This window comes from Chroicocephalus ridibundus, chromosome 13 (genome assembly GCF_963924245.1).
Source record: "Chroicocephalus ridibundus chromosome 13, bChrRid1.1, whole genome shotgun sequence".
Classification (NCBI taxonomy): domain Eukaryota; kingdom Metazoa; phylum Chordata; class Aves; order Charadriiformes; family Laridae; genus Chroicocephalus; species Chroicocephalus ridibundus.
Genome location: NC_086296.1, coordinates 5,092,823 through 5,111,249, shown reverse-complemented (window position 1 = coordinate 5,111,249; position 18,427 = coordinate 5,092,823). Strand labels below are relative to the sequence as shown.

The 18,427-nt window shown below is 46.9% G+C and overlaps 1 protein-coding gene across 1 annotated transcript; it reads right to left on the bottom strand.

The window, feature by feature from the left end:
* Positions 1-408: 408 nt before the first annotated feature.
* MORN3 (MORN repeat containing 3) lies at positions 409-18,097 on the bottom strand. Its single transcript, XM_063351077.1, has 7 exons — positions 18,086-18,097; positions 12,496-12,854; positions 9,123-9,278; positions 8,282-8,439; positions 6,053-6,212; positions 2,983-3,167; positions 409-910 (listed from the first exon to the last, which is right to left on the bottom strand). Exons 3-7 carry the CDS (start codon positions 9,265-9,267, stop codon positions 842-844), a joined length of 717 nt encoding a protein of 238 aa, XP_063207147.1. The 5' UTR covers positions 9,268-9,278; positions 12,496-12,854; positions 18,086-18,097; the 3' UTR covers positions 409-841.
* Between the last annotated feature and the right edge of the window lie 330 nt (positions 18,098-18,427).

Sequence of the window (18,427 nt, the reverse complement as noted above, 5' to 3'; positions counted from 1 at the left end):
TCAGAAGCACGATATTAATCAGGTGAACTAATGACCCACTCCCACAGTTTGTTTTTCACCAGCTGGCTGCAGTGCCGCCTTCCCTCGGGCTTGTGGGTATCGCTCAGCCGATCTGAAGCGCCACGGCTGGCGCGGGGTGCTTGCGTCGGGTAGAAATGGAGTGGCCATCGCAACCCCACTGAGTGACGGGGTCCAGCGCGTGGGCTGGCCCAGGGGCAGAGCCAGGGTGAGATCAGGTGCTCTGCGTTCCCCAGGGTTAGGGGCAAGAACCGGCATCGCATTATGGAAAATGTACAGAGAGAGCAAGTGAAGTGGCATGAAAAAAAATATTAATTGAAACATGATCTGTTACAATTTCAAAAGCCATCTTGGCCGCAGGTATGTATTGGGCTAAATTTGGGAGGAAGTGGGAGGGGACAATTATTTGACTGTACTTTTCTAGGGTTTTGCTTTTACAGCATATAATGGAACCCCTGCTTCTCCTCTAAGGCAACGTGAAAGACCTTGAAACCAACAGGGTGCGATTTCTTCACAGGAGGAATAAGCCAGAGAAGCTGGGCTAAGAGTCACTGCCTGTCTTCCAGCATTTTGCTGCTTGTGGGTTTTTTCTTCTTTTTTTTTTTTTCTTTTTTGTTTTCTTTTCCAAAATAACGGGGGGTGGGAGGAGGCCTCCGAGCAAAGCCACCTGCAGAGTGAAGCATATGTGGGCAGCCTTGAGGGGAAAGCGAGGCAGACCATGACACAATACACCCCGGCGTGGATCTGAGACTCAAAAGAATAAGTAACCCAGGATCGTGTTCTTATCTTACATCTTTTTTTCCTTTATCATCCGGTCCAGTTATTAATTTTGGCTGTCATCAAACATCGCCTGGGCCTCTGCTAAAACACCATCTGGATCAGCTAGTTCAATCTAAATAAAAAGAATACAAATCAGTTACGCAGTGTAATTGAAGAAGCTTACGGTTTTATAGATATTGATTACTCGAGTATTAACGGAGAATCTCCTGTGTATCAGACTTTAGTTTATATTGCAGCCTTTCAATTACTGTTTTCAAAACATTGCTACGCTTCCCTAATTTTATCGGCATGTTGAACATCACTTCATCTCCTTGAAATAGCTCTGTGTGGAGTGGACTGATTCTCCTTTAATGCATTCTTAGACAAAACTGCCTTTGATTTGTAGCCTGTTGGGTCTCATACAGTTTCAAAAGGTGTGTAATTGCAGTTGCCCAAATCAAAGGTCGTGCGAAAGCAGGAGCCTGGAGTCACATAACCTGCGTGCAGCTGGATGCGGGTTCTTGAGAGGGAAGTGCCAAAGCCCTGCCAGGAGCTTGTCGTCTCACTCTGACCCGCTTTATGTCCTAATGCTTTCTAGTGGGTTCGTGTGTGTGGTGTTCTCCCAGGCAGAAGACATCCAGTCTTGTTCTCATGTATTTTGTTACGCATTCTGAAGCCTTGGCTCCAATAATTAGAACAGCAAATATCCCAAGTCTGCTATGTTGTGTCTTTCCCCGTCTCAGCAGTTATGTTCAGATTCTGCATTGATGCATCCCCATCACCACGTACTGGATTCCTTCAAAGCCTACGATAATCGCTCTCTAGTTTTCAGCCATTTTCTGTCCGCCTCCCCACCCTTTGTTCCTTTTACCTGCTAATAAAGACACACAGTGATGCTTCTCCCATGCAGAAGCTCAGATCCTCACTGTCAAACTCTTGCCAGGCAAAAGCCGACTATTTAGTCCCTCTCTGGTTTTGGCAGTTTCTAACATTCACCCTATATCTACTTTTTTCTAACAGCTGCTTGTGACAGTAATTTGGCAACAGGTTTATGAAAATCTGAAGTCAATTTTTTCTCCTTTTATCTGTTACTTCCTTCATATTCTGAGATCAATAAATCTCTTCTGATGGAAAGTGCAATAACAGCACGCAAAGTTGATGCTTTCTTTTTGCTCATAGAGCAGAAGAAAACCAGGTCATAATTTGGTCTTCAGGGAGTTAAATAAACAGCCAGGCTTGAACATCCTGCCTTAGCGAAAGGGTAATTCACCCCAGGGCTGCTGGGCTGGGTTGTTGGAATCCAAAGCTGTTCTCAGATGACCTTTGACAAACCTAAGGTAAATATTTTCAGCTACAGAAGTACTGTGCCTTTCACTTTTTTTGCAAAATCGAGATTGTTTTTCCCTGGTGAGTGTTTAGTGTTTATTATTCTGCACTGCCGTGGGTGTGCCTAGGACTTGCAGGATTAACTGGCTTGTCAAAAATGTCTGTGCTCAAGGGGCTCTTGCTACAGAAACCAGATTTGAAAAAATAAGAGAAGCAAAGGCGTAACAGCCGTGAGCTTCGGTAGGCTGTGCGTGCCCGATGTCATCTGCGCCAACCTTGACCCTGGAGCGGAGGAGGAAGGTAGGTGGCTTTACCTGCCATTGGGCTGTGCTGTTCCCCGGGTTAATGGAGTAAAGCAGGGTGCTGTGGTTGTCCAGTGTGGTTCTGCTCGGCCCTAAGCAAAGAGGAGCTTGCCCACCCGACACCCGTCTGCTACACATGTCCCTCTACCAGCCCCTGACTCGGGGTGCCTGGGAAAAGGAAATAGCTGATATTAGCACTGCAGCTGCTCAGGTTTCGGTAAGGTCTAGTTGCCTTTAGCAGTTTGGCTTGGTGAAATCATTTTGTTTTGACGCAAATCCCACTATTGTCTCTGCCTCTATTGTCCCCACTTCCTTTGTGCTGCTCTGAGTCTCTAAGCAGTTTTGGTGCATGAGAACTGCATTTTTCCAGCTGTAGGCAATTAGGAGGCTCCATCAGCGGCTGGATGGGCCATTTGTCCCTACGGGGTTGTTTAGGACAGTGCTGGCCAAAAGACTCTGAGCACACACCCTGTGAGCTGGGAACCCCACGGGGGTAATCGCTTGAAGGGTGAAATGCTACCTCGAGAGCTGACGAATGCAAACATCACTAGCAAACCCGAAATTTCCAAGCAATTACCTTTGGGATTGGATACTGAGTAGGGGCAGGAGCTTCGACTCTGCCAAAGTCAATCAGAATTCCACATTTTGGTATATCTGCTGCCCAGATACCTTCAAACAACTGTCCCTTATCCATGTAGAAAAATTTCCCAGGGCCATGCTTCTTTCCATCTTTCCAACCTCCTTCATACCGATTTTCATTTGCTGCAATTAAATACATGAACAGACCATGAAATTTGCACAGTTTCATTACGGGGCTACAAACAAAATGAATCAACACAGCAAACTGACAGAAGAGGAAATAATCTGTTTGGCTTCTCTTAGTAATTCCGAGGGGGCTGCGGCACGGTGTGTCGCTTAACTTTCACAGTGCTCTGTTTGCTGTGCCGCAGAGGGAGAAAAGGCTTCGGAAGAAGCCCACGCCTGCCCACTTGGAACAAGAACTGCATTCACCTGCTTTGCTCCTCTCCCAGTGATATTCATTTTTTGCTGATAAGCGGAGTGAGTGAGCTCAGGGTAAGACTAGTAGCTGAGTCACTCTTCACAACATAAAAAATTATAGCACACAAGTTTTGAATTTGTCACTGCAGCAAATCACGCAGGATCTCTGGCTTGAAGAGGTTTGCTTGTCTGGGCAAGGAACAGCAGCACTGTCTGATCGTTGTCCAGTCAAAATAATCTTGATTTCAAATAATACTTGAGTTATGTTTTTCCTCAATGAATTACAGAGCGAGAATTGCTGTGAGTGTCTGCATGGTTCAGGCAGTCAGCTACAGACTGTTTTTCCAGCTGTACTGCATCTCTTGGCGTTTTTCTGCCAGTCAAGAGAGGGTTTTTTGAGCTCTGTGCTGCTGTCCAGGAATTATGAACAGGGAAAGCAGAGCTGCAAGGGGAAGAGAGGAGCTCATCCAGGGACGCTGGTTGAGAAGGGGCATCATACCCATGGCTGGGGCTGGGATACATCCAGGCCACCCACCTCTCACTAGGAGAGCCCTCTGCTGTCCTCTTTTCCTACTTATCGTGTTTCAAAGCCAAAAACCATGGGGATTTCTGACCAAGTTACTTAGTGGAAATATCTTTGGGACTCAGCTGAACTCAGACATTCTTCACGGCAAGAGGCGGCCAAAACACCAGGGCACCCCACGCGGTGACACAGAGGTAGCTGGTGGTTGCCAGAACTCTGTAAGGCAAGAGGGAAAAACCAAAAATGCTTGTGGAGAGCATGGCTGCCAGGCCTTTCAGGCAGGGTCTGGTTTACAGGTTGGAGCCGTGGCGGTGCTTATCTTCAGCTTGCATCTGGTGGTGAGCTTATCTGCAACACCGACCTGCCCTGCCCGCTGGTGGGAGCAGCTCAGCTTCTGTTCTCCAGCCACCAACAACTCAGAAACCACTGAAATCACAGGCCCAGCTGTGATGGAGGGGCCATGGAACATCCTGGCTGCTCCCATCTGCTCTCCTCTCGGAGCACCTCAGAGGCTGTGTTGCTCACAGCCAATATCGCCTCTGCAGATGCCCAATGCTCCGGTTTAAAAGCCGTTTGGGAACGGGCTATAGCAGAGGCAGCAATTCAGTGTGGTGCTCCCAGCCAAGCTCACCCTCACCGGGCATGCTGCCACTACAAGCAATTTAATCTTGAGCTGCAGCTCATCGTGACCTCCACCGAAGAACTCCTTTTCTTTCACCATCGCAAAGCTGCCGGCATGCGGGCATACTTCCAGCAGCTGAGCTGAATACATTAAGCTTGTGGGTATGAAATAATTGCTCTGGCTAATTTTAACCAAAAGGAATCCAGCTCGCAATCGGTAGTAGACTATGCTGCAGGCAACCGGGCTCTGAAATTGTGCATCGGCCGCAGCTCAGCCCTGAGGGGTTGTCAGTTTACAATGCCAAGGGTGACTTTGACAGGAGTGAAGCAGATCAGTGGAAGGAGTTACCCCTGGAAGCAGATGCTGATTTCATCTGGATGAGCCATCAGTCCAAAGTGACTTTACAGTCATCAGAGAGAGCACAGTCATACAATCCCAGAATGGTTTGGGTTGGAAGGGACCTTCAAGATCACCTAGTTCCAATCCCCCTGCCCTGGGCAGGGACACCTCCCACCAGACCAGGCTGCTCCAAGCCCCGTCCAACCTGGCCTTGAACCCCTCCAGGGATGGGGCAGCCACAGCTTCTCTGGGCAGCCTGGGCCAGGGGCTCACCGCCCTCACAGCAAAGAATTTCTTCCTGAAATCTAATCTGAATCTACCCTCTTTCAGCTTAAAACCATTACCCCTCATGCCTGTGATGTGCAGTGAAGGTTGTGCTCATTCCTCCCAGATGCTTTGCTTAGCTAATTACTAACCTTGAGATCACTTTCAAGCAGAAAAAAGTTGAATACCAATATAGAGATAGTATTTCTTCAAATGTTCCTGGAATGCAGAGCTTTGTACTGCAAAGGACTAGGATTCTTGGCTGTGGGGGAAAATGTGTTAAACTCCTAGCAAAATAAGGGGAAAAAATTCCAAATTTCTATTTTTATGCCGAGATTGCCCCCAACATTCCCAATCCATGATGTGCTTGGTGTTATTTCTGGGAAGGGATCATGTACTAATGAAACCCCTGTGTTCACTCAACATGAGCCAGTGTCAGAAGTAAGAGAGGGGATGAAGCGAACTCAAAAAGAAAACTTCTCTTTTTTTTTCTGTGCTGGAAACTGGACTCCTCTTTGGTATGCAGCAGTTAGAAAGTACGTCTGGCAAAGTGCCTGGCTTGAAAAGAGAGATTTGCTCTTCTCTGACCCAACAGTATATTATCTCTAACCCTAGCCATCCCAGTCATTTAAAGGTAAATCACAGCAAAAATAAGCTTTCTTGCGTGTGGGCTTGAGCAGTGCAACGCTGGCCCTTGCACAGCCTGTGCTGCCTCCAGCCCCAAACCAGGAGGGGGGATGTGACACGGGGGAGCACCCGCAACCCTGAGGCAAGGCTGCAGCGGGAGATGCGATGTAGCATCCAGAAATCTGGATGGCAGAGGCACCCAGAGAGCAGCATGACGCTGAATACCTTGAAGGGGTCAGGCAGATGCATTGGGTGAGGGTGGCTGGTACTTACGCAGCCGCAGCATTCCCTGCCCGCCAGGCCGGTCCTCCAGCCACTGCCCCTCGTACATGGATCCGTCCCAGTAGTACATCCGTCCCCAGCCGCTCCGCAGCCCACCGCTCCACTCGCCCTCGTAGCGCTCCGCGCTGGGGTAAAATGTCACCCCATAGCCCTGGAGAACAGCAGAAAGATGGCCAGTTAGGAGTCTTTGTATTGAAAGGGGTCAGTGTTCAATTTTGGGATATTACTTTCTTGATATGCTACTCCTTTGCTTAGTACTCTTACACATGGCTGCTGGCAGCCCAGCTCAGTGGCCGTTCATGTGTTGAAGGAAACGAGAGGTGATGGTATGGGATTTCTTTTTGGCAAATTATTTTATTCTCACAACGAAACATTAGGTTTGTGTCTAGTGTGTTATTATTGGCACAATCGCTGCTAATATTTAGCTAAAAGTGGGTTTTACTAGTATATAAAGCTGCCTGGGGATAGGCAGCATAAACAAGACCTGCCTCTCAACACGGGGATTTTATGCCTTTCACCCTGATGATACTTCCTTCAGCCCAGCGTGTCCCAGGCTGGGCACCCCCTTCCCTTGCCCCGAGCAGACTGAAGGTCTCTAAGTGACGCTGACCATGGAAACGGTTTTGCCTTCTCCTCCATCCATACTCCCAAAGAGGCGATGTCCTAAACAGCCCCTTGCCTTGCTTCCCTCCTCCTTCACAAGAAACTAAGCCCGGCAGGCTACCTGCGGTGAGAGCGGCAGGCGCAGGCAGCGATGCCACGCGTGCCTCCCTGCGGCTGGGCGCCGGGCCAGGCTCCCAGGGCGGCAGGCGTCACCACCCCGGGGCAGGAGAGCTCTGACACTGAGCAGTCTCTGCTCCTTACTTTCTCCCCTCGGGCTCGATGCCACCAGCTTTGGTTGGTGAACTTATGAATTATGAGCGCTGTGTGTGTGCAAGCTGGGGGCCCCAAGGAGGTGTTTGAGTCCAGAGGTACCCCCTATACCAAGGAGTGATACCAGCAAGAAACATTTACATATTCCTAATGAGTTTTCCCATAGGAATAAAGCGTTAATTTATTGCTGAACAAAAAATAAAATCAGTTCTGGAAATAACTGATTTTTCTGAGCATGAATTTTATTAAACTACATGGATGTAAAAGGGAGAATTTTGTAGAAGAAAAAAACAACTCTAGTGATATTTGGATGTCATTATAAATCTTTCACCAGAGCTCAATAATCCAAAATATATCCTCAAAGAATGGGAGGGGAAGCTCCCTCCAAGAGAGTGCAATCATAGAGCCACACGCCAATTAGAAGCATAAGAGACTATTAATTTAATTTAAGAGCAGACACAAAGACGAACACAAGGTTTCCATTGGCAGATCAGAAAATGTTCCTGCAAGGATTTTGCACATAAGATTGCAGTCATTTTTACCAGATGACTTCTTCATTATGTTTCCTTTAGAAAAAACAGCAATTTATGTGACAGGCTTAATTTCCAAAAGAACTCACGTTATTTGTCTAATATGCTGTAAAACTCCCAGAAGAAGTTACATTTTCCTGCAGCGCTTATAATACAGGTTCCTCCAACACCCATCAAGAGGAATGAAGGGGATGGGTGGGGAGGATTAAGACACAGGATATGGAAACCTCTCATCCTGCTTGGCAGAGCTGCAGGTGAGTCTGGGCAGCGATCGCTGCTCTGTGGCAGCTGGTGGGAGGTTGGGGCTGTAGCCTGGTCACCAGCAGATGGGTGGGATGGGTTCCTCTCCAGAAGGGAGGGGGCAGGCCATGGGGTGTTCTCGGCCACGCTTGGCTTTTTATGAATGATGGATTTTTACTCTTGAAGCTTCCTGGGCTTTCTGCAGGTTCAAATTAAGATTTAAAAAGAGCCCAAGGCTGGAGGAAGGTTTGTTGCCGTAGCCTCTGCCCGGAGTCACGCTGCTGCTTCCCTGCTGTGGGACCTGGTGCAGCTCCTGCAGCACCTGATGTGGAGAGGTGAGCAATACCAGGAGCAGCAAGGCGGGGAGAGCAGGGGGAGAGGGCTTAAACACCAGAGCTTTTGCTCTTGCTTTCATTTTCTTGTTCCACAAATTCATTTCCCCAAAACTCTTCAATTCAGCCTCAGTATTTGAAAAATAAGTATTTTAAGTGATCTTTTTGCATGCGTGCACCCAACACTTCCCCACATTTTGAGGATCACTGCCTTGCCGCCAGCAGGCACAGGAAATCTCACTTACGCATTTTTTGTTGTTTTTCCACCAGCCTGTGTACACCTTCTTGTATTCCTTGGTTACGGGGTCAAGAATGCTGTATGAGCCATAACCGTCCCGCTTCCCAAACTTCCAGTCACCGCTATAAATAGCTCCATCGCGTTTCCATACCTGGATGCCTTTACCTGTTTAACAAACAAGAGGGATTTCAGGGAGACCACTGCAGTTGTTAGGAGAAGGATTTATGGGGCTGCCTTCCTACAGCTTCATCCCAGGCGAGGTGGCGCTCCCTGCACCAAGGCAGGTTTATGTTTGGGATTCAGTTTAGCTTCCTGAGTCAGAGGCATCGTTAATCTTGATCAGGGGCTTCCTGTGTGGCCTTTGCTGAATGCATTTAAATCTTTCCAAACCTTGGTTTACTGCTTGTAAACAAGCCTGTCTTACTCTGGCTGCTCAGGGCTCAGTCAGGGTCTCCTTCCCCTGCTCTGTCTCCTGCAGCACCTACCATGACTCGAGGATAAATGAATGCTCCCGAAGCCAAGTCAGGAGGTGAGAGAGCTCCAGGGAGTGCGCAGCCAGGGCACATCCTGGTGTGTGGAGCCGACTGTGGTTTGCTGTGCTTGCAGAGGATTTTTAAACATCAGGTAACTGCCCCTGAGTGCACGCAAAAGCTCTTCAAGTTACCTATTAGAAATATTTCTGAGCATATTTTTGCGTCACGTATATCAAAGACATATATATACACATATAGTCATACATGAATGAATGGTCTTGCAGGAGAATATACAACTGCTGACCATTCCCTGCCCCTCGGAACTTTTGTAAAGACATTTAAATTGGTACTTTTTCTCAAAATGGTCTATCTTACCGTGTTTCAAGTTGCCCAGCCATTCTCCGGTATACTGATCTCCATTTACAGAATAGACCGTGTGTCTTAATCCACATTTCTGTGCTTTCCTGTCCCATTCATGCCAGAGAGGCTCTGTAGCCCTGGGGTATTTTACAATGGGCATATTGTTTGCAGCTGCAGAGGAAAATAAACGATTGTCACCAATAAATTAGAGAGAAATTACTAAGGCAGGTACAGGCAGAACAGTCTATTTGTGAGCTATGTTTTAATAGGCATCCAAGTCAGTAATCGATGTCTGGCTTTGGAGGGGTAAAATAGAGATATAACAAACAGAAAGTATCTAAAAATACTGAAGTACAAACCAGCACCATCTGAAAGTAGGCTCGCAGCACAGCCTGGCCTGTTAGAAAATGTAAAATAAGTCCCAGCAGGTCAGGTCTGTGGTGGGCATTGGTCTTTGCTCCTGCCAGAGGTCTTGGGGAGCACAGGGAAAAGCAGCCCCTTCTCCATACAGCTGAAACCCTGGCAGGCTCCTTCTCACAGCCGCTCTTCTGCTGCCTCTGCCCGAGGCTGAAGCAGTCATTTAAGCAAATTAGAAAATTATTTGTTTGCTAGGAAATATCTCAGGACATTGCAAAACATTCACAAGATGGAGCGGGTCAGAGAGTTGGCTGGCGTCCCTGGCGTGCACCAGGAGCTGGGACACTTCATACCTCCAGCAGTAACGTAGCTCAGGCTCCTTTGCTGCTAAAAATACCAGTCCTGAATGTGTCTTGTTAAAAGGGGTCAAAACCACAAAATTTCTATCTATCAGGAGGCTACAGACTTGCCCAGGGCAGGAACAGCACTTGTAAGCCAAGCAAGCTGCCAAGGAGGTGGCTTCTGAAGCAACGTAGTTTTTTGTATTAAGACCAGGGAGGGGGTGATGGGCACAGTGGGGATGTGATTTGGGTGTCAGAGGTCTGGAGGGAAAGGATCAGCGTGGGGGAAGAGCAGGGAGAAGGTGTTTTGGCCCATCAATAGAGAGGACAACAGCAGAGTACAGCGTGGTGGTGATTTCTGGGCATTGCTGTGGAATGGCTCGCTGTTCAGCGCCGTGGGAATGCCAGCACAGACTCGGAGCTGAGTGGTCTCCTATAAACCATAAATAAATGCCAAAAGGTGGCTGTAGAAACAAAAAACAAGTTTCTATAAATGCTGTCAACACCCAGAGCTTGGCTGGAGCCTGGCAAGGTGGGATGCTCTCCGATTTTGTCTCCTGGGCTCCCCCTTCTGTCCTGATCCGCCAGACTGAGCTGTATCTAGTGATTTTGCTGCATCTCTCCCTTCTCGCAGAGAAAAGCTCTCTTTCCTGCTGTGCTGTGGGTGCCAGGTAGCCCAGCGTTGGGGAAAGCATGGAGCTTGGGAGGAGAGGGGAAAGGAAGATGCTTTGGGTCCTTGCTAGGGAATAAAAGCTAGAAATTATAAATAAGAAAATATAGTTAGCTTTCACCCTCAGTTCTCCACGTGGCTGTGGGAAATGGTCATTCAACAGCTATTTGGGGAGATATCATTGCCAGAAATACGTACTTCTGTGCCCATGATAAGCCTTCCTCCCCAAAACACAGCTGTGTTGTGTAGTGCACGTCTCATGTGGCTCCTTACCGTGGGGGTGTGGGCAGGGCTGGGGGAGCGCAGGCAGGGCCGGGGCAGTGCAGGGAGGGCTGGGGAACCTGCCCGGGCACTGCATTGTGAGCTCAGACCTGGGATTCCTGCCAGGCTGCGGCGGGAGGAGAGGGGCTGGATAGTGGGTTCCCAGCTGGTTGCTCCCCCTTCAGCTGTCGAACACAGGTACCTCCTCCACCGACCTCAGGGAGAGTGGGGAAGACGAAGACCACCACGTTGTCAACTCTAGAAGCAGATGTTTTGGGAACGGGGTTGCCTGTGAGGGCAGAGGAGGACTTGGCAGCTGGAGTCCCCAGGCCATGCTATCCCCCGGGAGCATCTTGCTTTGAAAACACCGAGGGCAGGATCTCTCCCTTGGTATGACAGAGTCACGGCCCACTGTAGAGGATGGTTTTTCGGCAACGCAAACACAGGATGCACCACAGCTGCTAAGTTTCTCCCTCGCCTTTGTGGGCTGCAGCCCCCAGAGAGGAGGATGTTGCCAATATTTGCCAAGGGCTGGGGGGTTGCCAGCTCACATCTGTTCTCCCCTTGCTGGGGGGAGCAGAAAAGCTGAGCTACAGCCACATGCACCCACCCCGACACCAGCTGTGACCTCTGAGCATCTTGCAGCTGTGAAGGGATGTCTCCCTGCTCCCCCTGCCAGATGGGAGCATCACTGTCCCACAACCACATCTGACCACTTCTTTAGCTCAAAGCTTAGGATTTAAAAACCCCATAGAGGATTCCCAGCTGTGGGGGCAGCCCCAGCACCTTGCTGTCTGATCACTGTGCCCTCTGAGGCACAGCCTGCACAGAGCACCGAGGGTAATGCAGGCTGGTGGGAGTCACCTTTATTTGCTGAATCCCTTTCCAAATTTATGACACCGATCCCAGGTTTGCGTGATAACATAGCTGGTATTTTCCACCCTGGATGATTTTAGCCACCTACTACAAGGGTGCGGAGAGGCTGGCAGCAAGATGCAGGCGGTGCAGAGCCACTCCAGTTGCAGCCCACAGCGGCTGCAGCTTTCGGTGCTGACGGCTAGAGGCTGCTGCTCCCATGCGTCTCTGCCGCTGCGCTTGGGGATGAGGATCTTAGGGAGTCCCAGAGTCTCTAGACACCGGTCTATGCTCTCACCTCAGAGCTTTGTCAGGTCTCTGGTAAAATGCAGCTTTAGTTTGCACAGCCTTACAGGAAGTGCAGTTTTCCCCCTTGGGTCTGCACAGGACTTCAGAGCAATGGAATTTAGCTACAACTATTTTTTCCGGCTTAATGAAGAGCAAGGCGGAAAATTCAAACAACTGCAGAGAAGGGTCTGTTGACAGCGCCCAGCAGCACCCTGCCTGCCACTGCACCGCATCCCGTTGTGTGACCTCCATACCAGCTCTGCCTGCGCAGGAGCACCCTGCCTGAACATCGTCCAGCCCTGAGGATGCCCTGGGTGAGTTCACCCCTTACACTGACCCTGCACCACAGCACTGCCCTACACCACGGTCCCTTTGACAACACCCTCTTGGAGCAGCCGAGCCATTCCCAGTCCCTGCCTTGCCCACACGGCAGTGCCTCCAAGTGGGATGCTCAGGACACTTTTTGCTGCTCCTCCCCAACTGGAGCAGGGTGCCAGAGCAGTGATAGGAGTGGATGACGGGGAAAGCCCACGTGCTTGCTTTGCAAAGCGCCCTGGAGTTTGGCCCACACTCTCCTGCCGCCCCCCACCCCGAGAACCACGCTGCGGGCACCAACCTGCGCCTGGTGCCGACTGGGTGCTGCTGGCTGCATCGTTAGGGTCGTCATAGCAACTCTGCCAAACTCCTGCGCAAAGGGTGACGGGAGCGCGGCTGGGAATGCTGCAGGAGAGCTGGAGGACCGAGCGGCTGTGGGTGGAGAGGGATGCTGGCGGGATGGGTCCTCACCCTGCGTGCCCCACGGTGAGCACGAGGGATGGAGCCAGAGCTGCGCTCCTCTGCAGAGCTGTCAAGCGCATGCCGTTCTCCGGAGCTAGGTGTCTTCGAGTTAAGGGTTATCCAGCACAATATAAAATGCTGACGAACAACGAGTGCTTCATCTTTGGTTGGTTTTCTTATACGCACAGCAGCAGAAGGCTGAAAATGAAAGCACTGATTATGATACTGCTGAATAACAAATCAGTTGTAAGAAGGAGAAAACCCCTGAAAATGCACATCACAGGTCTCAAAACAGAAATCTGAATAAACCTGATGCTTCTTCCTTGTAATTCCCTCATCCGTTGCATTTTTTCTGCAGCTACAGCGAGCAGGGATTGCCATTATGTCCTTGTGGGTGTCTGTGATAATCTTCCCTAACGGGTATTTAACTGAGCATGTTTCAAGTATAAAATCAAATTTCTCTTCTCACTCCCATGAGCCAAAAGCATTTTTTTATTCTCATACTTTTACCACATTTTTCATGCCCAACACTACAGGCTGGATGGTAAAAATTTTGAGGTGGGTGGAGAATCTTGGGTTGAAAAAAAGCACCCTCCTCCGCAGAGGTGAGATACAGCTCGGTCTTCCCCGTGGGTATTCATCTGCCATCTTCAATGTTTGTAGCATTGAAGGTGGCTTAAATGCTGTGTCCATGCTCGGGTAGGACAGAAGGTGCGTGTGAGGTGATGGTGACCACCAGGTAACATGCAATTTTTGACTGCAATTATTATACCAGATTATGATGGGCTAGAAGGACAACTTGGGTTTCCCTTGATGCAATTCCCCTTGTTCTGGCCTTTCTAGCCAAAATATGGCCCTAAATCTCCTTGTTGGCTTTTTTTTTTTTTTTTTTTATTTTATTTTACTCTCACAGACATGCGTCACTGCCACCGAGGAACTCCAGCAAAGTTTCCTCCACCAGGGTGTGATGGGGCTTCAGTTCTGTTGCTGTCCATACGGTTGTTGCTTCAGTTGTCTGGCATTTGATTAAACCTTACATTTATTAAGACTGAAAGCAAGCTGTTAAATTGGTCAGTGTAAATTATGCTTTAATTCAGCCCGTTCTACTGCCAGTACAATTCATTGCAACTGACTTTTCTCTCTCCAATTTCTTTCAGTTTGGACACACCAAAGAGCAAACCAAGCAAGGGGAGGATGTGTGGGGAAACATGCTTCGAAACACACTATTTGTGGAGCAAGGTCCCATGATATATGATGCACCTTAATTTTTTTCAGTTTAAAGAGTAAGATTTTTTTTTAAATTATATTAATTAAATTAACCCAAAGTACCGCAGTATTCTACATCTGAAACTGATTTTTTCGCAATGAAAGGAGACAGCTGCTCCAAGTTGAGTTTGCTTTCATAAAGCTTGGGGAATCACCCAAGTGAAATGCCTGCCCCAACTGAAAACTGTCAGAATCAATAATTTAAGTTTATTCTGGGAACTTCGCAGAGTAAATAGAGAAAAAACATTTAGAGAAACATATGTTGGAATTCTTTAAAGGTGAAGAATGTGACAACAACATACTGTTGAAGTAGGATGCTCAGATGTGTGTTTTATTGCTGCTATATTCAAAAGAAAAGCCCGACGAAGCGGTGGGAGGGTCTTGGACTCCAACCAAGCGTGTGTCAGGTTTAGTCAGATGAGCACAGAGTGGGTGCAGCGCTGAAGGAGCTTCCCCACTCCTCTGTTTTTAAGAATTATTATCACAGGATTTAGGAGGGATTGAAGTGAAAGGTTTGAGATGTAAACTTCACTGGTTGACTTTTGCTTCAGAGGCAGCCTTGTGGGAAAGCGTTTACTTAAAACTCTTCCCTCCTTTTTGCTGGGAGCAGCTCTCTCAAGATAAAAACCATGTTGGTTTTACATCAAAACAACCTAAAGTAAGAACTCTAGGTTATCTGAAATGTTGAAGCACTCACGTATTCGTGCAAAGTTAAATGTTGAAGTTGTTGAAGCTGATGCTTACGAGATACCCTCTCCCCATGAGTGTCTTTCACCAGAGCTTTACAGCTAATTCTCTACTTAACTATCTGCAACAAGACTGTTCAAGGTAGGGTTGTGTTAATCAGTGAAGTTACCCAAAACTGAGAATTGTTTACTGCGTAACTGTGGAATGCTTTGCAAGACCCTCAATATTGATTTAAAACAGGCAGATCACAGTAGGAATACGGAGGCAGATAAATTTGACCACACTCAAGCTGATGTCTCACTTCAAGTCCTTAACTGAGGAATTAATCCAGATTACAAGATGAATCAGCAGTACCAATTTCCAGGTGAAACACATGCCAAGTAATTTATTTATCATGGCTTATCGTCACCTGATATTAGAATGGGACTCATCCACATTTATCTTTTGTCCTTTCCCATTTGCACTGTGCTGAAAAGAATCAGTATCTAGGACAGGGGGAAAGCATCTAAGGAGACAGCCTCAACCAAGAGAAAAGAATGAATGGAATCTGCATTCAGAAATAGTCCGGAGGGTGAAGGAAAGGAGCTCACATGTGACTGTACATTTATAAACTACATGTACTCGAACAAAATTTAACACCAAAAGAACAATCAGTCACAATTTTGCTGTGATCCTTAACTTGATTTATTAACTCAATTTCTTTGATATGTTTTCTGGCGGTGGATGGTTGATGAGTTGGGGATTAATTAAGGTAAAGGCAAAACAGATTTCATATTTGTAGATTTGCTGTGCAAAGGCCTTACAAGCTCTCTGGCAGCAAAAAACAGCTATTCAAAATCTGGAAGATTAGATTTGCAAGATACCTAAAAAAAATGTTCTTAAAATATTCAAATTCAGAGGAAAGGCACCATTTGTTACGTGTTGACACAAGCGAGACATGCTTTTATAGCCTTAAATCCAGAGCGGCTGTCTGCTCCAGAAATCCAGAGCGATACAATGATGCTGGAAAACAGGGAAGGAGCCCTCATGAGCCTTCTCCAGGCCAGCCTTCTGTTCGGGGACAGGACAGAGAAGACCAACTGACCAACTTCATGCTCAAAAGCAGATGAAGAAGGACAAGCCTATGAAATGCTCTTGACCCAGGTAACATGTATAAGACAGCGTGGTGCTGTTGCATGAAGATACTGGTGTCCTTCTGTACCTTTTAAATTTTTGGGTAAGTTGTGTTTAAGGCACCTACTTCAAGGAAGCCACAAACCCTCTTTTAAGAAGCCTCTCAGTGCTTAAACCTGCACAGCAGCATTTCTTGCCTCTGTAAAATGATAAACTGAATCAAAATCTCATCTAAACTGTGGGCCCAGAGGGAGGGATGGGGTAGCAGCCAGACAGGGCACTGCCCAGGCTTTGTTTGCTATGGTGGGTAGGAAGGCATCCTTGAAATCGAATATGAAACCTGTACATGACCGGGTTAATTAGTGTTGACCGAAGAGCATATGTGGTTTGTTTAGCAGGCTGCGAGTAAAGATATGCAGAAAGAACAGAGGCTCTCCTGAGATAAACCAGACTCCAGAAAACAACACATCCCAGGTATGTGCTCAGAGGAATTTACCCCATGCTCCAGCCGAGCTGCAGAACCTGCTCCTAGCACAGAGCAGGAGAGCCGAGGTGCGGGAAGCCAGGAACGCCGGCTGCTCAGGTCCCCTCTCCCCATCTGGGGATGAGGGGCAGGAAGCTGCCAGGGCTCTTCTGGGCTCTTAAAATTCCCTCTCTAAATCCTTTATCCAGCTGCTAAAAGAATCTGCACTCCTATAATAGTCCAGTAAGGTCTTTGATTGTCCACTGGGTACAATGGGTGCAGATATTTAGGGGTGTATTTTAGTCAGAAAAAAATGAAAACTCAAACTATATTATTTCTATATATCTTTTCATAATGAAGGAATTTTAACAATAAGATTATTTTTTTCACAAGACAAGCATTTAATTCAGACAGGAAATGTAATGCTTAAAACCTGGATTTTTTAAATGTCTTTTCTGTAGGAGTCACTCGTGGAGGCAGAGCGGGACATTGACCAGCACAGCCTTACCAGACACAAGCCCTGCTGCCCTTCCACTGTCCCTTCCCCGTGTCCCCGGCCACAGGAGTGGGAAGATCTGACTTTGGTGTGCAATTTTCCACAGGTATCGCTGGGAAGGCTTTCTGGATTAGTGCACACCCTCTTACTTTTTGCAGGATCCGTATTAAGGAGATTGCCAATTTGAAAACTCAGTGCAAAGTTAAATGGGTGTTTATCAAGATTTTTGAGTCTCTTCCTTCAAAAAATCTAGTTTTGGAGCATGTTTTAGTTGTAGAAATAAAAATTGCAAAAAGCCTGAAAAGCCTGAATTTGATAGTCAAATAAAACGTATGCTGAGAACGTGGATATGGAAACTTAAGTCTCTCAGGACAATAGACTGTGATATGTGTTATATGATTTTTCATTTTATCACTCCTAAATCAGAAATTTAGAGTCCTTTTAAAATTGACAGATCTAATTAAAATCTGCAGCTTCCATTCTTAGCAAGTAAAATTATATACACTATTATAAACAAATTCTCTAGTTCTAGTTTAAAAAATATCACTGTTATCTTACCTTGCTTTGGTTTTATTCACAAAGATGTGATTGAAATAATGAGATTATACAAACAGATATAATCTCCCAGGAGGTGGAAAGAGATTACAGGTAATTCTGAAATCTTTTGTAACGGCGCAACATTAAATACTGTTAAAACCAGCTGTACGGCCAGCCATGCTACACTCACATTGTTTATGTTTAATGACATTCTTCTGTGTTACTGTTTTAAAGAAGCAGATCTCTTGAATTAATATTAATAATTAGCACTTCTTAGTTAAAAGACTTTGAAAGAAATCTTTTGGGGTTATAATTATACACAGCCTCAATATGTATAATAATTGTTCCTTGTCAAGAGGTGCAGGGAAGAGGTAGGGAAGTTTTAAATAAATGTCTGGTGAACCCTCAGTGTGAGGCTGTTCTGGGAGAGCTCCGGGGCCGGTATGGCTCTGAGTGGGAAATGCACATTTCCTGCCTTTGTATGCACAGCGCCCACAGAAACACAGACCATGGCCCTAACGAACATGTCATCAGGCTGCAGAATTATGGCCCAGGGCAAATATTGACAAGTCATATTAAGAACTTTCTTCTATTCTTTTGAAGCTTATAGCTCAGGAGTGAAATAAATTGTTTTAAGGGCTTTTTACAATTTATGATGTATTCTATGAGTACTGATGAATTCTGTAAGAATTCAGAGCAAGCTTGGTTCAGAGTGTGATTTAATGAGCAAAGGAAGCCCTAAAGAAACACAGCTACATCTTAGGGATGGCTCTCCGATGAACTGAGCTGACAGAGTAACTGCAAAGGTGGAGGGCTTATTTTCACATGGGAAGGGAAAATAATTTTATTAGTAGGGAGTACTCCAACCTTGTGGTGAACTGGAAAGTTTCAGCATGTATCCAGCGCAGAATTAGAGCTGTGATCCGAGCTGCAATTCTTTTTCTGTAATCCAGAATCCTGCAGACTTCCTGTAACATAAGGTGCCATTACACAGGATTGTGGACTAATTCTGGAATCTGAGGAAAATTTAATACTGACATAATGAACTCCTGTGACATTTATACTACACTTATTATTGTTCTACTTCAAGATTATCAAGGCCTGCCACAACACAGGTATTTGATCTCTGGACACTCGTGGACCTCACTGGAAGAGCTGAAGGGACAACGCAATGTCCCTGTGGTCGGTGGTTGTTCAATCAATGGAAAT

Excerpts from the sequence above, each read along its gene's own strand:
- MORN3 (XM_063351077.1), bottom strand. The coding sequence starts at position 9,267 with ATGCCCATTGTAAAATACCCCAGGGCTACAGAGCCTCTCTGGCATGAA. Across the intron at positions 8,440-9,122 it reads GCTGGGCAACTTGAAACACG|GTAAAGGCATCCAGGTATGG; the intron begins GTAAGATAGACC and ends TTTGTTAAACAG. Across the intron at positions 911-2,982 it reads CTCAGTATCCAATCCCAAAG|ATTGAACTAGCTGATCCAGA; the intron begins GTAATTGCTTGG and ends CTTTTTATTTAG.